This window comes from Canis aureus, chromosome 21 (genome assembly GCF_053574225.1).
Source record: "Canis aureus isolate CA01 chromosome 21, VMU_Caureus_v.1.0, whole genome shotgun sequence".
Lineage (NCBI taxonomy): Eukaryota > Metazoa > Chordata > Mammalia > Carnivora > Canidae > Canis > Canis aureus.
In genome coordinates this window covers 6,775,501-6,792,813 of record NC_135631.1, presented here as the reverse complement: position 1 = coordinate 6,792,813, position 17,313 = coordinate 6,775,501, and the positions used below count along the sequence as shown (strand labels likewise).

Sequence of the window (17,313 nt, the reverse complement as noted above, 5' to 3'; positions counted from 1 at the left end):
GTCGTCCGCACACAGAACAGAGCACAGGCCCGCCGCGAGGCCCTCTCAATCTGAGCCCGGCCGCCTCCCGTGGGCGCTCCCGGCGGCGCTCCCTGTGCACGGGCACCGGCGCCGAGCCCAGCGCCTGCGGCAGGACCAACTCGAGCTCACCGAATCCCACTTCACAAGCGAGGCGGCCACGGCTCGGAGGTGTAGCCGGAACGTCCCACGGCCACGCACGAAGGAGCGGGGGTGCTGCCCAGGCTGGCGGGGCCGCAAAAGCTCTTCATCTTCAAATCAAAAGCCCCTCGCGCAAACCAGGGCGCGGCCAGCCCCTGCCCGCAGCGCAGTGACTTGGCGCAAACCCCGGAATCCCACGGCCTGGCCCCGGGTCACCCTGGGGGAGCCACGGGGCCGCTCGGCGGCACAGCCTCCTCGGGTCAGAGGAGCGGAGGACCGAAGGCACAGACCACCTGCTGCTGCTGCTGCTTCAGCCGGGCGGGCTTCCCTCCGAGGCAGCCTGTCTCCGGTGCTCCAGCTTCTCCCCACGTCTCGTCCGGGAAGGCTCCCCCCCGCCCACCTGCACCCGGGTCCCCGCCAGCTCAGCCCCGCGCACCTGGGGGAGCCGGGCTCCGCCGCACGCGGGGCAAGCTCTCCTCCCCGGGCCCGCCCCGCCGCGCCCCACCGCAGCCAGCTGCCCGCGCCCCCGCGCCCTCGCGCCCCCCACCCGCCCCGAGGGAGGAAAAGGGCCGAGGACACGCCGACCACAGGCCGAGAACGGGCCGGACCCGGGCTGGACGTTTGAGGCGGGGGCTCCAGGCTGAAAAGAAAGGACCTAAGGGCCCCCAACCCGCGCCGCGGGCGCCGGGGACCTGCCGGCCGCCCCCTACCTGCGCTCCTCCACCTCCGCGTCTCTCTCGAGTTCCAGCAGGTCCAAATGCTTGGTCACGAAGCTCTCCACAGCCGCGGAGGCCATGGCCGCCGACCCGCCGGGCCCGGGGCCGCGGAGATCCCGGCCGGACCCCGTGCGTCAACGCACAAGGCGCGTGCTCGCGCCGCTTCCGCTTCCGCTTCCGGCCGAGGCTGCGGGAAGATGGCGGCGGCCGTGGCGGCCCGCGCCGTGCCCGTGTGCTTCCGACGGCTGCTGTGCGCCTGCAGCCGCCGCGGCCCGAGAGCCGCAGGGCCCGGAGCCGGTGAGAGGCGGGCAGCGGGGTGGGAGGCGGGCAGCGCGGCGTGCGGGTCCGCGTCCGCCCCATGCCTTCGGCGTCGGCCGCTTGCTGTCGGCGCGGTGACCGGCACGGCGCTGGCCTTGCGGTCGGGGCAGCCCAGGCTCGGCCTGGTGCCTTTCGTTAGCAGTGACGTTCGCCAAAGGCACTATCTTGGCTTGACGTGACTGGCGTGCCTGTTTTATTTATTTGAGGGACAGCGCGCGCGCGCACCTGAGCAGGGGCAGAGGGAGCGGGAGAGCGGGGAGCCCGGAGCGGGGCTGGGGCCGGGCACCAGGATCGTAACCTGAGCCACCCACTGCCCCCAACCATGTTTTCAAAATAGGCCCGGGGACGCCTGGGTGGCCGGCGGCTGAGGTCTGTCTGCGCCCCAGGTCGCGATCCCGAGGTCCTGGGATCCAGCCCCACGTCTGCCTCTCTCTGTGTGTTCGTCCTGAATAGATAAATAAGATCTTTTTAAAAATAGGTCTAAGTGTACATTTGCGGATATTGAAGAAGTGTTCTCCTTAGATACAACAGTGCTTCAGTGATGTGTTTTTTATTTTTTTTTATTTTTTTTTAATTTTTATTTATTTATGATAGAGAGAGAGAGAGAGAGAGAGAGAGAGAGAGGCAGAGACACAGGCAGAGGGAGAAGCAGGCTCCATGCACCGGGAGCCCGACGTGGGATTCGATCCCGGGTCTCCAGGATCGCGCCCTGGGCCAAAGGCAGGCGCCAAACCGCTGCGCCACCCAGGGATCCCCAGTGATGTGTTTTTTAAAGAATATTTTCTTTCCGTGGAAGCACGTTGACATCTCTGCTGCTCAAGCAGTGTATCTGTGATTCACTTAAAAATCATTGCGAAGTTGGGCCAGAGACCCTGTACACCCAAAAATGGGCAACGCGAGTTGATAACCGTTGAATCTGCGTGAAGGCTCTGGACTCTCGGTTCTGTCCTCTTTACTTTCTCGTGTGTTTGACGTTTTCCATTAGTAAAAGTCAGGTTTAGGGAGGGAGGGACAGTTTTACAAAAGCAGTGGAAATTATTCCCTTGTCCTGACATAAGACCGCCTTTGGAACGCTGTGTTCAATTCCAGACTCCCCACTTTAAGAAACACAGGTAAGGTGGAGTTCAGGGAAGATGACCAGAATGGTAAGCAGCCAGGTCCTTGAGGAGTGAGAGAGGGGAACAGGATGGAAGACACCACAGTGCTCAGAGCTGTAGGACGACCCCGTGGGAGAGGAGGGAGCACATTTGTTCCTTCCGGGGTCCAGGACTGAGCCAAGGCCGTAGATGAGTTACAGTGAGGTGGCTTCCAAGGGAGGCGCAGAGTCCACTGCCAGGGCATATTCCAACCAGGGCTTCATTCATTCGCCCACCATTTACTGAGCACCTCTTATGCGCAAGCACTGATGGGGGGAGGGGTGGAATACATCGTAGACTTAAATAATCCCTGCTCTTAATGGTGCTAGTATTCTGATGGGGGAAGGGTGGCTGTGGAAAGACAGGCAACTTTTTTTTTTTTTAAGATTCTGTTTATTTATGAGAGACACAGAGAGAGAAGCAGAGACACAGGCAGAGGGAGAAACAGGCTCCATGCAGGGAGCCCGACGTGGGACTTGATCCCAGGACCCCCAGGATTAGGCCGTCAGTTGAAGGCGCCGCTAAGCCACAGAGCCACCCAGGCTGCCCAAGAAGGAAATTTTTTAAAATAAATTACATAGTGTATTAGAAGCTGGTGAGTCTTAGGGAGAAAAATCAAGCATGAAGCGGGTGGGAGAGGGTCAGTTTTAAATAGGATAGTCCAGGAAGACCTCTCTACTGAGATGCTGTTTGAGTCCACCCAGAGAAAATGGGGGAGGGAGGTTTCAGAGGAAGAGCAGCCAAGGCACACACGCTTCGAGGCAGGCACTTGGCATGTGCCTGGCATGTTCCGAGAATAGCCAGGAAGCCAGAGTGGCAGGTGCAGAATGAACAAGAGGTAGAGTCTGAGACATGGGCTCAGAGCGAGCCAGAGAGAGAGGGGGCATCACACTGCCCGTGCCCTGTAGGCCCTTGTGAGGGTTTTGGCTTTTCTCTGAATTAAATAGGAAGCTCTTGGAGAGTTTTGGCAAAATAGTGACAAGATCTGACCTGAGTTTTCACAGCGTCACTCTAGCTGCTGCACAGAGAAGAGAGGTAATGGGGAGAGCAGGGTGTTAGTAATAATTCCAGCAAGATGTGATTGATGGTGGCTTGGGGGATTTAGGTGGTCAGACCCTGGATCTCGAAGAGAGAGCTGATCTGCTGATAGCTCTGAGGGTGTGAGAGAGGAAAGGGTTAAGAGGGACTGAGATTTTTTGGCCTGAGCAACTAGAAAGGTGACATTGCCATTTTGTGAGATGGGGAGGAGAAGCAGGCATGAGGGTGAATCTGGAGCCTTTGTAGGTTTTGAGATGCCCGTCAGACTTGCAAGTGGTGACAGCAAATGGACAAGTGGGTGGTCAAATCCAGGCTGCAGGTGTAAACCTGGGAGTCACCAGTGTAAACAAGATACTTAAATCCATTCATCTAGATACAATCACCCGAGGAATGGTCCCAGAAAAAGAAGAGATACGGCCGAACGAGGATCTAAATCCCAGGCACAGCAAGGTAGTAGAGGAGAACCCAGCCCAAGATACCAATATTGGGAACACCTGCTAAGAGGTAGCTGTAATAGGGTGAATTTCATGGAAAGTACATTGTAGCTCAATATTAAAAAAAAAAAACTAAATGCAGGACGACTGGGTGGCTCAGCAGTTAAGCACCTGCCTTCGGCCCAGGATGTGATCTTGGAGTCCCAGAATCAAGTCCCACATCCGGCTCCCTGCATGGACCGTGCTTCTCTCCCTGCTTCTGTCTCTCATGAATAAATAAATAAAATCTTTAAAAATAAAAAAAAAAATCAAACACATCAGTAGATGCAAGAAATGTTTGGCGGGATTCGATATTCATAACGACAACTCAAAGAACTAGATAGAGGAAACTTTTAATTCATTTTAAGTAGACTCCTCACCCAGTGTGGGGCTCAAACTCACGACCCCGAGATCCAGAGCTGCATAGTCTACCGACTAAGCCAGCCAGGGGTCCCCATAGAGAAAACTTCAGTAACAGGACATCTTTAGAGGCAATGAATAAATAAATCCTCAACAGTTACTGAGTTGCTACCCTCTCCTTTTCTCTCCTAAGCTCCACATTTGATTTCTGGGCCTTTGTCCCTTGGTGTATTAGTCATCTACTGCTGCATCATAAGTCACCCCAAAACTTGGCAGCTTAGCGTGGTTGACATTTGTCATGTCCCACCATTTCCAATGGTCAGGAGTAGTACAGGAGCAGGTTAGCTGGGTGGTTCTGGCTCTCAAGCTGCCCTCAGGCTGTCTGCTGGGGCGGGATCTTCTGTTTCCCAGCTCACAACCTTAGTCATGGGCAGGAGGCCTCCATTCTAGTCCTTTATAACGTAATTTCAGAAGTGTTGTGCTATCACGTCGGCCACATGTCATTGGTCACAGAAACCAACTCCATTTGGGAGGGACAACATGGGTGAGCCTAGCAGGAGATGGGCTCCTCAGGCCGTCTGGGAGGCAGAGAACAGCATCTGACCCTACGGGGCACTTGGCGATCAAGGAACAGGTCAGTGGGTGAGGGTTCTTGTTTTAGGCCCTTTTCAATGGTGTGATGAACAGATGGACACACACAAGTAATAACCACAAGCAATGGTGTTTTAGCTTTGTCAACGGAGATTTTTTCCACAGACACGTTGTGACCTGGTGCTCCAACTCCAGCACCAGCAATGAAGAGCAGTGGCATTTCTTACCACTAATGATCACTGTTTCTTGTTTCCTCAGCTTCCCTGGGATCTGCTTCCCAAAGATTTGGTTCACAGAGTACTTCAGTTCCACAAGGGTAATGTCAAAACATGGGTTTGAGTGACTCTTCCTTTGTAGGACTATCTTTCTAAAGTCAGAACGGCCTATGTGTGGGTTTTCAATGATATTTACATTTTCTCATACCTTTTTTGATAGTATTTTTAGAACCCTTGACATAAACATCCATGGAACATCCAGAGTCCAAAGATGAATGTGCTTTTAGGCCTTGCATAGCTGTATTTTATTTAAAAAATCTAGTAGCTCCCGGGATCTCTGGGTGGCGCAGCGGTTTGGCGCCTGCCTTTGGCCCAGGGCGCGATCCTGGAGACCCGGGATCGAATCCCACGTCGGGCTCCTGGTGCATGGAGCCTGCTTCTCCCTCTGCCTGTGTCTCTGCGCCTCTCTCTCTCTCTGTGACTATCATAAATAAATAAAAATTTAAAAATACATTAAAAAATAAAAAATCTAGTAGCTCCTAATTAGAGGCTTCTAACCGGAGAGCTAGAATCACAAGAAGGTTGGATCAGAATTTTTAGGAAAAACTTAAATATCTCTTGGAAGAACATATTCAGTATTAAAATATCACTCTTAGAGGAAAAAATCTTTTTTTAATTTTTTTTTAAGATTTTATTTACTTTGGGAAGGGGAAAAAGAAGGAGAGAGAGGATCTCAAGCAGACTCCCAGCTGAGCCTGAAGCCCAAACACAGGGTTGGGTCCCAGGACCCTAAGATCACCACCTGAGTTGAAATCAGAAGTTGGATGCTTAACCGACTGAGCCACCCATGCACCCCAGGGAGAAAAAAACCTTTAATGTAAACTACAGAAGGTAAATTTGACAAAATCCCACCCAAATTCCCAGTAGGAATATCCAAAAGCAGTAGAGGGTAGCAGTGAAGAGTAAGGAAGCTCCTGGTCCTGTCCCAGTCCCACCCCTCACAACCCAGGGGCCCATGAGCAAAGTAGTCCACTCTGAGCTTTGTGCAAGATGGATATGGTGTTAGTATCTCTCTCAGTGGAGTCCTCTGCGCGTTCAATAAATTTTCACATTTAAAGAGCTTAGGACTAAATAAGTAAATAAATAAATAAATAAATAAATACATACATACATACATACATACATACATACAACTAACTAACTAACTAACTAACTTAGGACAGTGCTTGGCGTACCATGAGTTGTTATGGGGTATCAGCTGCTCCTGCATTCCCAACTCAGAAGTGGGAAGATTCAGGGGGCTTTTATGTTTCTCAAAAGATGAAGTCGAAAAACAGAATCAGATTAGAGAGAGAGAGATCCTAAGGCAGAACATTAGTTAATTTGAGTTAATCTTTCTCTTTCCCCATGAGTTCCAGGTCTCCAGCATCTGTTGTCTTATAGTCTGTCTCATAGGGAGGGCCGGGCCCAGCAAGGGGACCAGGGCTCCCACGATTGGACTCTCCTCCTCCTTGTCTGTCAGAGATCATTGCTTGGCCACAGGGTGGAAACGTGTTTCCAGGTGCCCTGAGATTAGCACAGTGGATGAGCTCAGTTTCATTTTTTGGCCGGTTGACACCAAAGTGATTAGAGCCACAGCATGGGGAGCATTCGTTGTACGCACCCAAGTGGGGCTCCTGATGGAACTCTGCAGCAGAAAGACGGACATTTCCCTCTCTGGTGGCAAACAGCAATAGAAGCTTTAAAACCATTCTGAATAATTCAATTTGGGCTCTACTGAGCTCTCCCCTCTCCATAGATTTCAGGAATTCAAGGCAGAAGTAGATCAAGAAGTGAGAAAGACCCTGCCACCTTTTGCCTCTGTGCTCCCTCCCTGTGCACCCAGCTTGTTTCCTCCAGGCCGAGCGGAGGGAGGGGCAGACCCTGGCTGCACAAAGGCCAAGCAGACTCTTACCTGGTGGGAGTTAGAGGTAAGGGCTGAGCAGCAAAGTGTTCCTGTCACTGGAGCCCTGCCCTCAGAGCCCCTGAGTGTTAGACTGGCACTGCAGCACGGTTGGGAGGCAGAGAATGTCTTGCCTTTGGGTGGAGCGTTGGGGGTGGCAAAGGAGGGGCATCGATGCAGCCCACACCTCTAAGAGAACGTGTACCCTGACACTAAGAAAGAGAGTCCTGTCTTCTCGGATGAGCCACCGGCCCAGGGGGGTAGTTCTTCTGAGGAGGGGCGCTTCTGGGATGAAATGGTTGGAATTCCCGTTTTGATTTTTTTTTTTTTTTTTTTCCGTTTTGATTATTGAGTAATTAGTGGATGTTTCTTGAAATATGTGGCCCTTCTGAGAAGATGTGCGGTCACACAGAGGGGCAAGTCTGTACTGAGAGTCCCGTGTCCACATGGCCCGGGGCCTCCTGGGAGCATATGGCAGGCATAGCCCTGTCCCCCCAGCTTGAGCACAGCCGTTTCTCACAGATCCTGAACTGTCTTTTTCCATGGGCATGCCGTGTACATGTAAAATCTGTTTTACAGGTACGTTCCTAAAACATCACTGAGTTCACCACCTTGGCCAGAAGTTGTCCTGCCAGACCCAGCTGAGGAGACCAGACACCATGCAGGTAACAGATGTGGAAACGAGGGCGGTACCCCCTATTTCTCCCCCGACAAGGTGGTCCCCTGGCCACAGAACAGGATCTCACATTTCCAGGGGCCCTGAGACTCAGCACGGTGTGAATGCTCAGGCTCGTTTTTGCCACTTGACACAGATTCAAACCCTCGCGAGCACCAGCCACAGTCCAAGCAGGCAGTGTAAGCAAGGGAGGACCCCCGGCTCCACCTATGTCCACGCTGTTGGTGGAAACACAGTGGCAGGAAAAGATTGCTCCGCCATCAGAAGAATCATGTGCATGGTGGTCAGTAGGTGTGGGTGCAGCCTGGGAGTTGGAGAAACTCGGGGTGTCAGGATTCCTGTCGACCCAGAGCGTGTCCCGTGAGGAGGGACAATGTGGCCGGCCACCGTTGCCACGAGGGAGCGCGGTGTCCTCTGCCTTACAAGGCTGGAAACGCAGGTCAGCGCGTGGCATCTTCTGGTTTTAAAGTACCGTTTGAGATGTGGTGCCAGATAAACAGTGCTCTGCCCTTTCTCCGGGCGCAGCTCGGGCCTGACTCTTTCCAGGGCAGGCACCGTGCACTCCTGTCCCAGCACCCAGCCTCAGGCCAGGCTGGGCAGGTCAAGGCTCACAGATGCTTATCAGACAGCGAACAGGGCAGGAGAGAAGGGATCGCGACCTGAGGTGAGGCAGTGGAAGCCCGGAGCTGTGCGGGCTGTGCGGGCAGAGGCTTCCAGGTGGACCTAGCACCACAGGGTGTAATTCTAGCTTTTCCTGGTTTGCAAAAAGGCCTCTGCTCTCACTTTGCTAGTCCTCTGGCTTTTTCTTACAAAAGACTGGGAATCCAATGGGGTGAAGGTCTTTGCACCCCAGAGTCACAGGGACGGAGCCAGGTGCACCTAGTGCTCAGGCTAGAGAATCACGGGCGGCAGCCCCACCGCCACTTCCCATCCCACTGAGGGAGAGCAGGGGACCTGGGGCCTTGTATGACTGTCCCTGCAGGCCTTTTGCCAATGTGAGTAGCTGACCGGCTGGCCACCTGGCCTGCTTTCTCCCCGCTCCTAGAGGTCGTGGGGAAGGTGAACGAGCTGATCGCCACAGGCCAGTATGGCAGGCTGTTTGCTGTGGTGCACTTCGCCAGCCACCAGTGGAAGGTGACCTCTGAGGACCTGATTTTAATCAACAACGAATTAGACATTGCATGTGGAGAGAGGATACGGCTGGAGAAGGTGAGTGCAACAGGGTCTGCGTGCCCCAGGAGTTCAGTCACCAGGTGTGCTATCCTGGGGAGCCTTCCTCAGGTCAGCGGGAGAGGGTGAGCAGAGCCAAGGGACAGGAGAGGGCAGGTGTCCCCTTGGGGGTGGCTGAAGCCCAGCAGGGCGAGGGACTGCAAGGGCAGCTCAGGAGACTTCCCCTCACAGGGAGGCGGGCCACCCTTCCTCCAAGGAAAACACGTGTGCTGATGGAGCTCCCGTCTCAGGAGCACCCTCCCTTAGAGCGTAATGAGCATCCCGGTTGCAGACAGGGGTTCAGCCCCACACTGACGGGGCGAGTGTTTCTGCAGGAACACTACTGTGGTGTTAGACTTGATGGCTGCAGCTTTTAAGCAGAAGGACTGGTTTTAGAGGCATTTCCCAGGGACTGGTATGTCTACCGGCCATTCCACACTGCTTGGTCTGCATGTTTAGCCTGGTAATTCTACCCATCACTTACAATTCTTCTTGTTGTTTGGGGCAGACTTCTTTGTTTTTTTCTTATTCTATTTATAAAAGTATATCAAATGTAAGTTTTCAGGGGTGCCTGGGTGGCTCAGTCAGCTGAGCATCAGATTCTTGTTTTCACCTCAGGTCGTGGTCTCAGAATCAGATCAAGCCCCACATCGGGCTCTGCACTCGAGATAGAGTCTGCTTGGGACTGTGTCTCCCTCTCCCTCTGTGCATTCTCTCACCCACTCACTCTCTCTCTAATAAGTTCTAATATATATTTATATATGTATATATGAGTTTTCTATATTAGATAGTTTTTCTAGGATGTGTTTAACTGCTAACATAATGTGCCATAGCATATATGGGTTTTTTTATTGATTAAAACTCCTCTTTTGTGGTTGCAGAGTTTTTGTGTACTTAAACCAAAACTCTGGTTTTTTTAAGATTTTATTTATTCATTTGACAGAGAGAGAGAGACAGAGCACAAGCAGAGGGAGCAGCAGAGGGAGAGGGAGAAGTAGGCTCCCTGCTCACCCAACGCAGGACTCAATCCCAGGACCCCGGGATCACGACCTGAGCCAAAGGCAGATGCTCAACCACTGAGCCACCCAGGCGCCCCCTTAAACTCTTGTTTCTAAGATGCTGTTCTCACAGCCGGTGAACTGAGCTCAGAGCTGAACTAATCAACCATATAGGGCTTCAACAGCCAGGAGGACTTACTTCTCCTTAATGACAGTGGCTCTGTCATGAGCTCATGGGCAAGGGCACATTTACTCTATATAACATCTAAAATAAGTAGGAGACTTTAGAGGTGTATCTGAAGATTTTTGAAAGGGAATTTTTTTTTTAAGTTTTTTTTTTTAGTAATTTACACCCAACATGAGGCTCAAATTTATGACCCCAAGATTGAGAGTCATGCATTCCACGAACTGAGCCAACCAGGTACCCCCTATAAAGATATCATTTTGAAACATTTCACATTCACAAAAACATTCTAGAAACCACCACCTAACGCAAACTGTTTTTCCTAACTTAGGAAATGCAGTAGAAGAGAACATGTCACCCTGAAAGTGACTGTAATACAGTGTTTTGATTATTTGTCATCATCGAACATATGAAGTCCATTGATGTTGTTGTAAAATACACTTCACCTTTAAATATTTAAGCTTTATCATTGGGTGTTTTTCTCATCTGCCCTTGTAATGCAAAGATGCCTTCATCTGAGGCCGCACTTGGCCATGCAAAGGACAGTTGCTGAAACATCCACGTGGAATTTTGCAATCTTTAAAAAATACACTTGAACCTAAATCTTGGCAGAATTAGCAGTGTTATAAACTGCTTCCAAGGACACCGCAGTAGGATTTTCGCTGTATATAACTTTCTATAAAAAGTAAAAAAAAAAAAAAAAAAAGCCACCGTTATTTACACAGGCGGTTGACACTCTTCTCTGGAAGCACAATCACCGAGTCAGGTACTCAACGACGCTTGTCCTGGCTGCACTGATGGGCCTATCTGGGAGGTAGCCGCAGCTCTGTGGCTCAGCAGCCGGGGGCTGGCTCACATTCCCACTGGTTTGAACCCTGAGGAACAGCTAGTAGGCTGGCAGATCAAGTCCGTAGCACGCTGTTGGGTGGCTGGTTCCTTCCTCATGCTCCATTGTTTGCATCACTGACTTTTCTGTCACTTGTTGGTAACATGCCTGTTTCATTTCCCAGGTCCTATTGGTTGGAGCTGACAACTTCACGTTACTTGGCAAGCCACTCCTTGGGTAACGCGCTCACTAATGCTGGGTTTTGTCTAGGGCCTGCACGATCTGTGAGGGAGGCCATGCAGAGGACACCCAGGCCAGACCATTGTTCTATTACAATTTATTACAGTGGCGACTTGTACGATTTGTTGACAGACCACCCTGTCTCTTTTTTCTTCTCTTCTCTTGTCTTTTTTTTTAAAGTAAACGCTCTCCCCACATGTGGCTCAAACTCACAACCCCAAGATCAAGAGTCCCACACTTCTCCAACTGAGACACCAGGTGCCCCTGTGCTGTTCTCTTTTATTAGTATCAGGTTATAATTCACATACAGTATCGTATCCATGTCAGGTGTACACGATGTCTTGGTACATTACAGAGTACAGTCCGCCATGGGCCTATTGCCCTGGGTCACCTCCCAAAATGATTACAGTGTTGTGGACCATATTCCTGGTGCTGAGCCACCCCCCCATGGCTGGTTTATTTCACAGCCAGAAGTTCACACCTCTTAGTCCCCTTTTCTTTTCTTTTCTTTTCTTTTCTTTTCTTTTCTTTTCTTTTCTTTTCTTTTTTCTTTTTAAGATTTTATTTATTTATTTATGAGAGACACAGAGAGAGAGAGAGACAGAAACAGACACAGAGAGAGCAAGAAGCAGGCTCCATGCAGGGAGCCTGACACGGGACTTGATCCTGGGTCTTCAGGATCATACCATAGGCTAAAGGCGGCACTAAACCACTGAGCCACGTGGGCTGCCCCCCCCTTCTCTCATTTTGCCCATTGCCCCTGCCTCCTCCCCTTCTGTCGTGCTTCTTTGAGGTTTTCAAATTATCTGCAGGGAGGGTATAGTTTATAATCAGCAGAAAAGAAAGTAAAACTTTGTTTTGGAAATTCTTACACACCATTAGTAAGATTGAAAAATAATTAAGAAGGTAGGTCATTGTTTATTTTCTTCTTTCTAGAAAGGATCTCGTTCGAGTAGAAGCCACGGTCATCGAAAAGACAGAATCATGGCCAAAAATTAATATGAAATTTAAGAAGAGGAAAAACTACAGGAAGACGAAAGGTGAGTTAGACAAAGTGTGGCTGGTGCCCCGTCCCCACTGTGCTCGGTCCCCCACTATGCTCGGTCCTGTGGCTGCTGGCAGGGACAGCGGCTACAGACACAGGACGGAGCTCAGCCCCAGTCTCCTGGGTTAGATGGGGCCGGGCAGGTAGAAGTCACTCGTAAGCAGAGCAGGGGTATGGAGGGAGGGGCCCTGGGACCTCAGCCACTGCCACTGGACCACAATGTGCCAGCAGGTCACAATGGCAAGGGGAACATTTGCCTTCACCTCAGACTGGCACAGCATGTCCCATGACCCACGGACGGGCATCAGTGGCAGCACCATTTGTGCCAGAAGCACCAGAGGTGACTCCTGTCCGGCATGGAGACTCGACAAATAAACGGGGTGGGGCAAGGCAGTCCTCTCAGCAGAGCATTCCCCCCGCAGTGCCATGAGCAAACTGCCACTCCACACGAGAACCGGAAGGAATCTTAGATAACTGGTGGGACCTGAGCAACACCTGACCTTGTGCCTCTGGGTACATATATCCAGGGGTGGAGGGAGGCCTGAGGAAGAGGGCCGTTGGTTGACAGAGAAGGGAGAGCCAGCGTGGGATGGGGTGAGGAGCATAGGGTGAAGGGCCGTGCAGAGTGTGGCTTGGTGATGAAGTGAGTGTCCCTCTGATGGCCTCACTGCTGGGCAGGAAGTCCAGGGGTCTCCTGGGGACGGCGGGGGTGGAGGGAAGGTTCAGGTGGGAAGGGGTGAGGTCAGGGGTCAAAGTGAAGGAGCAAAACTGACTATGGACGAGAGGGAACTGGCAGGGTATGTCAGCCCGGGAGCTGCGTAACGTGCTGGCAGGTACAGCATGAGGGCCAGGGGCAGGGGCAGGGCGGATGCTGACCATTGGTGTCCAAATACTTGGGCTGCACAGCGGGGGGAGGTGGCCCTGATGTGGTCTAAGGAGACCCGGAGTAGAGCAGCAGAGTGAATGTGAGGGGTGATTTCACAGCACAGACCTCACCCATGGGTGCCCCCCTCCCGCCAGGTGTGAGGGAGCAGAGGGGCCCTGGGGTGGGTTCAGCAGCCAGTTAGCGGGAAGAGGAGAGGAAGCCTCCTGCGGTGGCTCTTTGGGGCACGCTGCAGGGGTGTCCCAGACTATGGTACGAGAGGTCGGGAAGGTGAGGGCATCTCCTGAGTGAGGGCAGTAGCCCCCAGGTGGGGGCCAGGCCCCACACATCCAAGATGGAGGGTCCTGGGACACATGGGGTCACAGGAGGCCCCAGGTAGGTGCCAGACCAGCTGTCACTCCACTTTCTGCCCCTCCCCATCTTGAGGGAGTGCCAGTTGAGGCCTGGCCTGTGCTCCCCCCAACTCGTCCTGTCCCCATTAGCTTTCTTTGGTCCAGTCCGTGGCCACCCCCCACAGCCCCGTGAATCCACAAGCAGGAACAGGCCCATCCCTGCAGAAGGCACCCCTGGAAGTCACAACCCCCCGTAAGGTGGGGGCTCCTCAAGCCTAGGACCCACAGGTGTGGGATCCTGTCTGGGAAGTGTATAGCATGCACAGTCCTCAGTCACCCTCATCACCACTGGCCTGAGCTGCCAGTATTGGGGAGGTGCTAAAATACCCTGACAGAGGCTGGCTCCGCCTCAGGTCAGGTTCACAGGAGCCTGTCCTCCACCCTCTGCTGCTTCTGACGGGGCTCCCGGAGCATGGGGCAGGACAGGCACGTGGCCAGCGGGGTCCCCATGGGGCCTGGGTTCCGCCTGGGGAGGGCCAGTGCCAGGCCGATCCCCCGTGGAAAGAACAGGTGGTCCGGCCACAGGGTCTCACTGTGGCTCATGAACACCGCAGACGTGGCCAAGCTGTGACCCTGTTCTCTCTCTTCCAGTTATCGTGAACCCACAGACTGTCCTTCGGATAAACACCATTGAGATCGCTCCATGTTTGTGCTGATCCTGAAGCTCATGTTTACAGAATGTAAAAATAAACCCCTGTTTTCTGGACACCCGAGTTTCTGAATTTCTATATAAAAAGCTTTGCATTCCTGTGACAGATTGTTCTAGCTTGAGTGCCACGTCTGTGAGCTTAGTTCTGTAAGCAGCAGCCTCCCCAAGCCAGAGAAGCCTGGAATTCAGGAAGAAGCACGAGCACGGCCCTCCGGGGGCTGCAGCCTGCAGGCTTGTTTGAGAGACAAAGTCGCGTTCTTGGCTGCTGTCCACTATCCACCCCACTGCAGGTGGCGGGGCCCCAGGGCGTGGTGTGGGGACACAGCTGGGCCCTGGGAGCTCACACCACCTTCTGGCAAGGTGGGCAAAGTACGAGCACACCACATCTCTTGAGTATGGTTGTTTCTCGTGATTTGCTCTTTTAAGAAGCTGGGATGCAGACCAGTCTGGGCCCAGAGCCCCATTCTTGTCCTTTGCCTGTGGTCAGTGGGGAAGGGGAGTGGCAGTCTGGCCAGGACGGGGCGGCGGCGGAGGGGGGGGGGGGGCAGGGGGAATTGAGAGTGAGGAAGTGGCTGGGATGTGACAGTAGCAGACAGCAAAGGGGCCAGAGGTGTTTTGGGGCAGATCTTAAAAGCAGCCACGTGTCCTGGAACGTAAGCGCACAGGGAATCCATCAAGGAGGGACAGCAGGTCCTGGACCCGGAGTGGCCCAGGGAACGGGGAGCCGGTTGGGGACGGGGGTGCTCTCTGCTGGCAAGGCCCTCTGAGCTGTGTCATTCCCAGAGGCAGGGCCTCCCCCAGAGAACAGTTAGGGCTTGTGAGCCACACAACAAAACCTGTGGGACCATAGTGCGTGCTTTCTTCTGCAGGGGTCCTGGGAGAGTCCGTGGGGGGTCATCGGGTGGTGCCTGCCACGTGGAAGTGACAGCTCTGGGGGTGCATGGAGCAGCCGCCCCAGAGGAGACTCTCCTGTGTAATACCCTCCGTGGGAGGCAGGGGGCGCAGTCCCGCAGGACCAGGACGCCCACATGGGCTGCCAGGGCTTGGTGCTGGGGCGTGAGGGGTGCTGGGCCCCAGCCCTGCTGGTGGAGCGCTCTCCCCTAAGGCCACGCCTCGAGCTTCTGAGGACCTCCCTCATGCTGACAGCTGTTGAAAAACGTGAGACAGAAGTCACCTTCCCGTTCTGTGCCTCTGGCACATGTGTATGCTGAAAACAGAATAGGTTCTGGAAGGCCTGCTCTGGCCAGGCAGTAGGGCTCTGGGGCTGCAGGGCGCTTCTGGAGGGTGTGAGCCCCAGGCGCTGCGGGACCTCGGGGCAAGGTACCCAGGCCCTGAGCTTCGACAGCCTCCCCTGGTAAATGGGGGAGATCCCAGTACCCGCGTCACTGGACCATGTGATGGGAAGCGCCGGGCCCACGTTCACCATGTGCAGCGTCTGCTCTGGGGAACTGGTGACGTGCCTACAGAGCATTAATGTGGCAGATGAGCTAGTGAACCTTTGCTGCTTTTAAAAACGACTAAGCTTGGGCACCCGGATGGCTCATGATCTCAGGGTCATGGGATTGAACCCCACATTGGGCTCCATGCTCAGCAGGGAGCCTGCTTCTCCCTCTCCCTCTGCTCTTCACTCTGCTCGTGAGCTCTCTCACTCTCAGACAAAATCTTTAAAAAACTGGACTAGCCTTGTTCACAGCAGGCAAAGCGCAGAAAGGATTCACGTGTGTGTCAGCAGGTGGGTGGATAAGCGTGGGCAGTGCATAGTGCGGTGGAATATTGTTCAGCCATGAAGACGGTGAAGTCCTGATGCCGCCCCGTGGGTGAGCCTGAACACCGGATGCCGAGTGGAAGAAGCCAGTCACGAAAGGACACACGCTGTGTGATTCCACTTGTGTGAAACACCGAGAATTCGCGAATCCATAGAGAAAGTAGGTGGGTTCCCAGGGGCTGGAGTCACTGAGAAATAGGGAGCTGTTGCCTGATGAGTACAGGGGTTCTGTGTGAGGTCCTGGGAAAGGCTGGAAGTAGATGGTGGTGATGGTTACGCAATATTGTGAATGTCATTAATGCCACCCAGTTGTCACTTAAAAATGGTTAAGATGTGGAGCGCCTGGGTGGTTCGGTTGGTTGAGCATCGGTCTCTTGGTTTTGGCTCAGGTCATGATCCCAGGGTTATGGGATTGAGCCCCACGTCGGGCTCCTCACTCAGCACACAATCTGCTTGTGATTCTCTCACACTCAGGCTCTTCCACTCCTCTCTCATTCTCTTTCTCAAAAAATTGATTAAGATGGTAAATTCTATGTTAGGTAGATTTTACCACAACTTTTTTAAAAAGGGAAAACATGGATTATGGATTAGGTTAATGACATCACTTGTCTTAAAAAAAAAAAAAAAAAAAAAGAGGGCAGCCCGGGTGGCTCAGCAGTTTAGCGCCGCCTTCAGCCCAGGGCCTGATCCTGGAGATCCTGGATCGAGTCCCGCGTCGGGCTCCCTGCATGGAGCCTGCTTCTCCCTCTGCCTGTGTCTCTGCCTCCCTCTCTCTCTCTCTCTCTCTCTCTGTCTCTCATCAATAAATAAATAAAAAATCTTAAAAAAAAAAAGAAAAAGAAACAGCCCCTCGTGTATTTTTGCAGAGTACGAAAGCCCCCCACAGGTTCTTCCCGACAGAGCTGTGCTGTTCTGGCAGCCGCGGGGGCGGGCGGCAGGGGCCAAGGTGCTCTGCCCACAGCCCGCTGCCTCCTGGCTCGCCCTCCGGGCCGCTGTGCGACCTCCCAGGGGTCCCGAGAGCGCAGTGGGCGTTAGGCCTTGTCCGGTGGGAGGCAGCGCAGCCCGGGCTGACCCCCGCCCTCCACCACCAAGCGCGCTCCTCCTGACTGTGGGTATGAACCACGGCCCGCGTGGGGCTGCCGGGCCCCCGTCTCGGGAGGACGCTTCCCGGGTCACCGTGTGCTCCCTGTCTTCCTGGGTCAGCACGTGAGGGTGCTTGTCCCGCGTTTCCCGCTGGCCTCCGTCCCGCCCTGGACAGCCAGTGCCCGGGCGCGCATGACGTCGTTTCACTCACCAGCCGGGGAGGCCGAGGCCGAGGCCGGGGCTCCCGGAACCCCGGAGCCCTGCTCTAGAAGCGCTGAAGGCGCCCCTGAGCCTCGTGCGGGTGCCCTCGGCGGAGGCGGCTGCATGCGTTGGCTCGGAGGACGGGCTCCCGTGACCTGCTGACCTTCCCCGGCACCCCGGGCCTCCCTCTGCGGGGCCCAGCCACTTGCGTCAA

The 17,313-nt window shown here is 53.8% G+C and overlaps 2 protein-coding genes across 16 annotated transcripts in view; one reads left to right on the top strand and one right to left on the bottom strand.

Annotated features, from left to right (window-relative positions):
- Positions 1-1,025, bottom strand: part of LOC144292439 (DNA-binding protein SMUBP-2-like) — an 82,753-nt gene extending 81,728 nt beyond the window's left edge. For 12 of the 13 annotated variants that reach the window (XR_013359836.1, XM_077862719.1, XM_077862721.1 and 9 more), the window contains exon 1: positions 870-1,025. Coding sequence is in view for 11 of the 13 variants with exons in the window: in XM_077862719.1 (XP_077718845.1) it covers positions 870-955 (86 nt within the window). In the remaining 2 variants the exon portion in view is untranslated. The remainder of the gene's footprint in view (positions 1-869) is intronic. The other variant, XM_077862714.1, reaches the window with a different exon arrangement.
- The window catches only part of LOC144292441 (large ribosomal subunit protein bL21m-like), a 78,104-nt gene extending 63,997 nt beyond the window's left edge, over positions 1-14,107 (top strand). Inside the window, exons 1-8 of one of the 3 annotated variants that reach the window (XM_077862732.1) lie at positions 1,043-1,172; positions 5,050-5,107; positions 5,695-5,897; positions 7,528-7,613; positions 8,670-8,833; positions 11,026-11,078; positions 12,018-12,121; positions 13,993-14,107. In XM_077862732.1, the coding sequence (XP_077718858.1) occupies positions 5,854-5,897; positions 7,528-7,613; positions 8,670-8,833; positions 11,026-11,078; positions 12,018-12,121; positions 13,993-14,057 (516 nt within the window). In that variant the 5' untranslated portion in view covers positions 1,043-1,172; positions 5,050-5,107; positions 5,695-5,853 and the 3' untranslated portion in view covers positions 14,058-14,107. Of the gene's footprint in view, positions 1-1,042; positions 1,173-5,049; positions 5,108-5,694; positions 5,898-7,527; positions 7,614-8,669; positions 8,834-11,025; positions 11,079-12,017; positions 12,122-13,992 lie in introns of those variants that run through there. The other 2 variants (XM_077862730.1, XM_077862731.1) reach the window with 2 other exon arrangements.
- Positions 14,108-17,313: the final 3,206 nt, after the last annotated feature.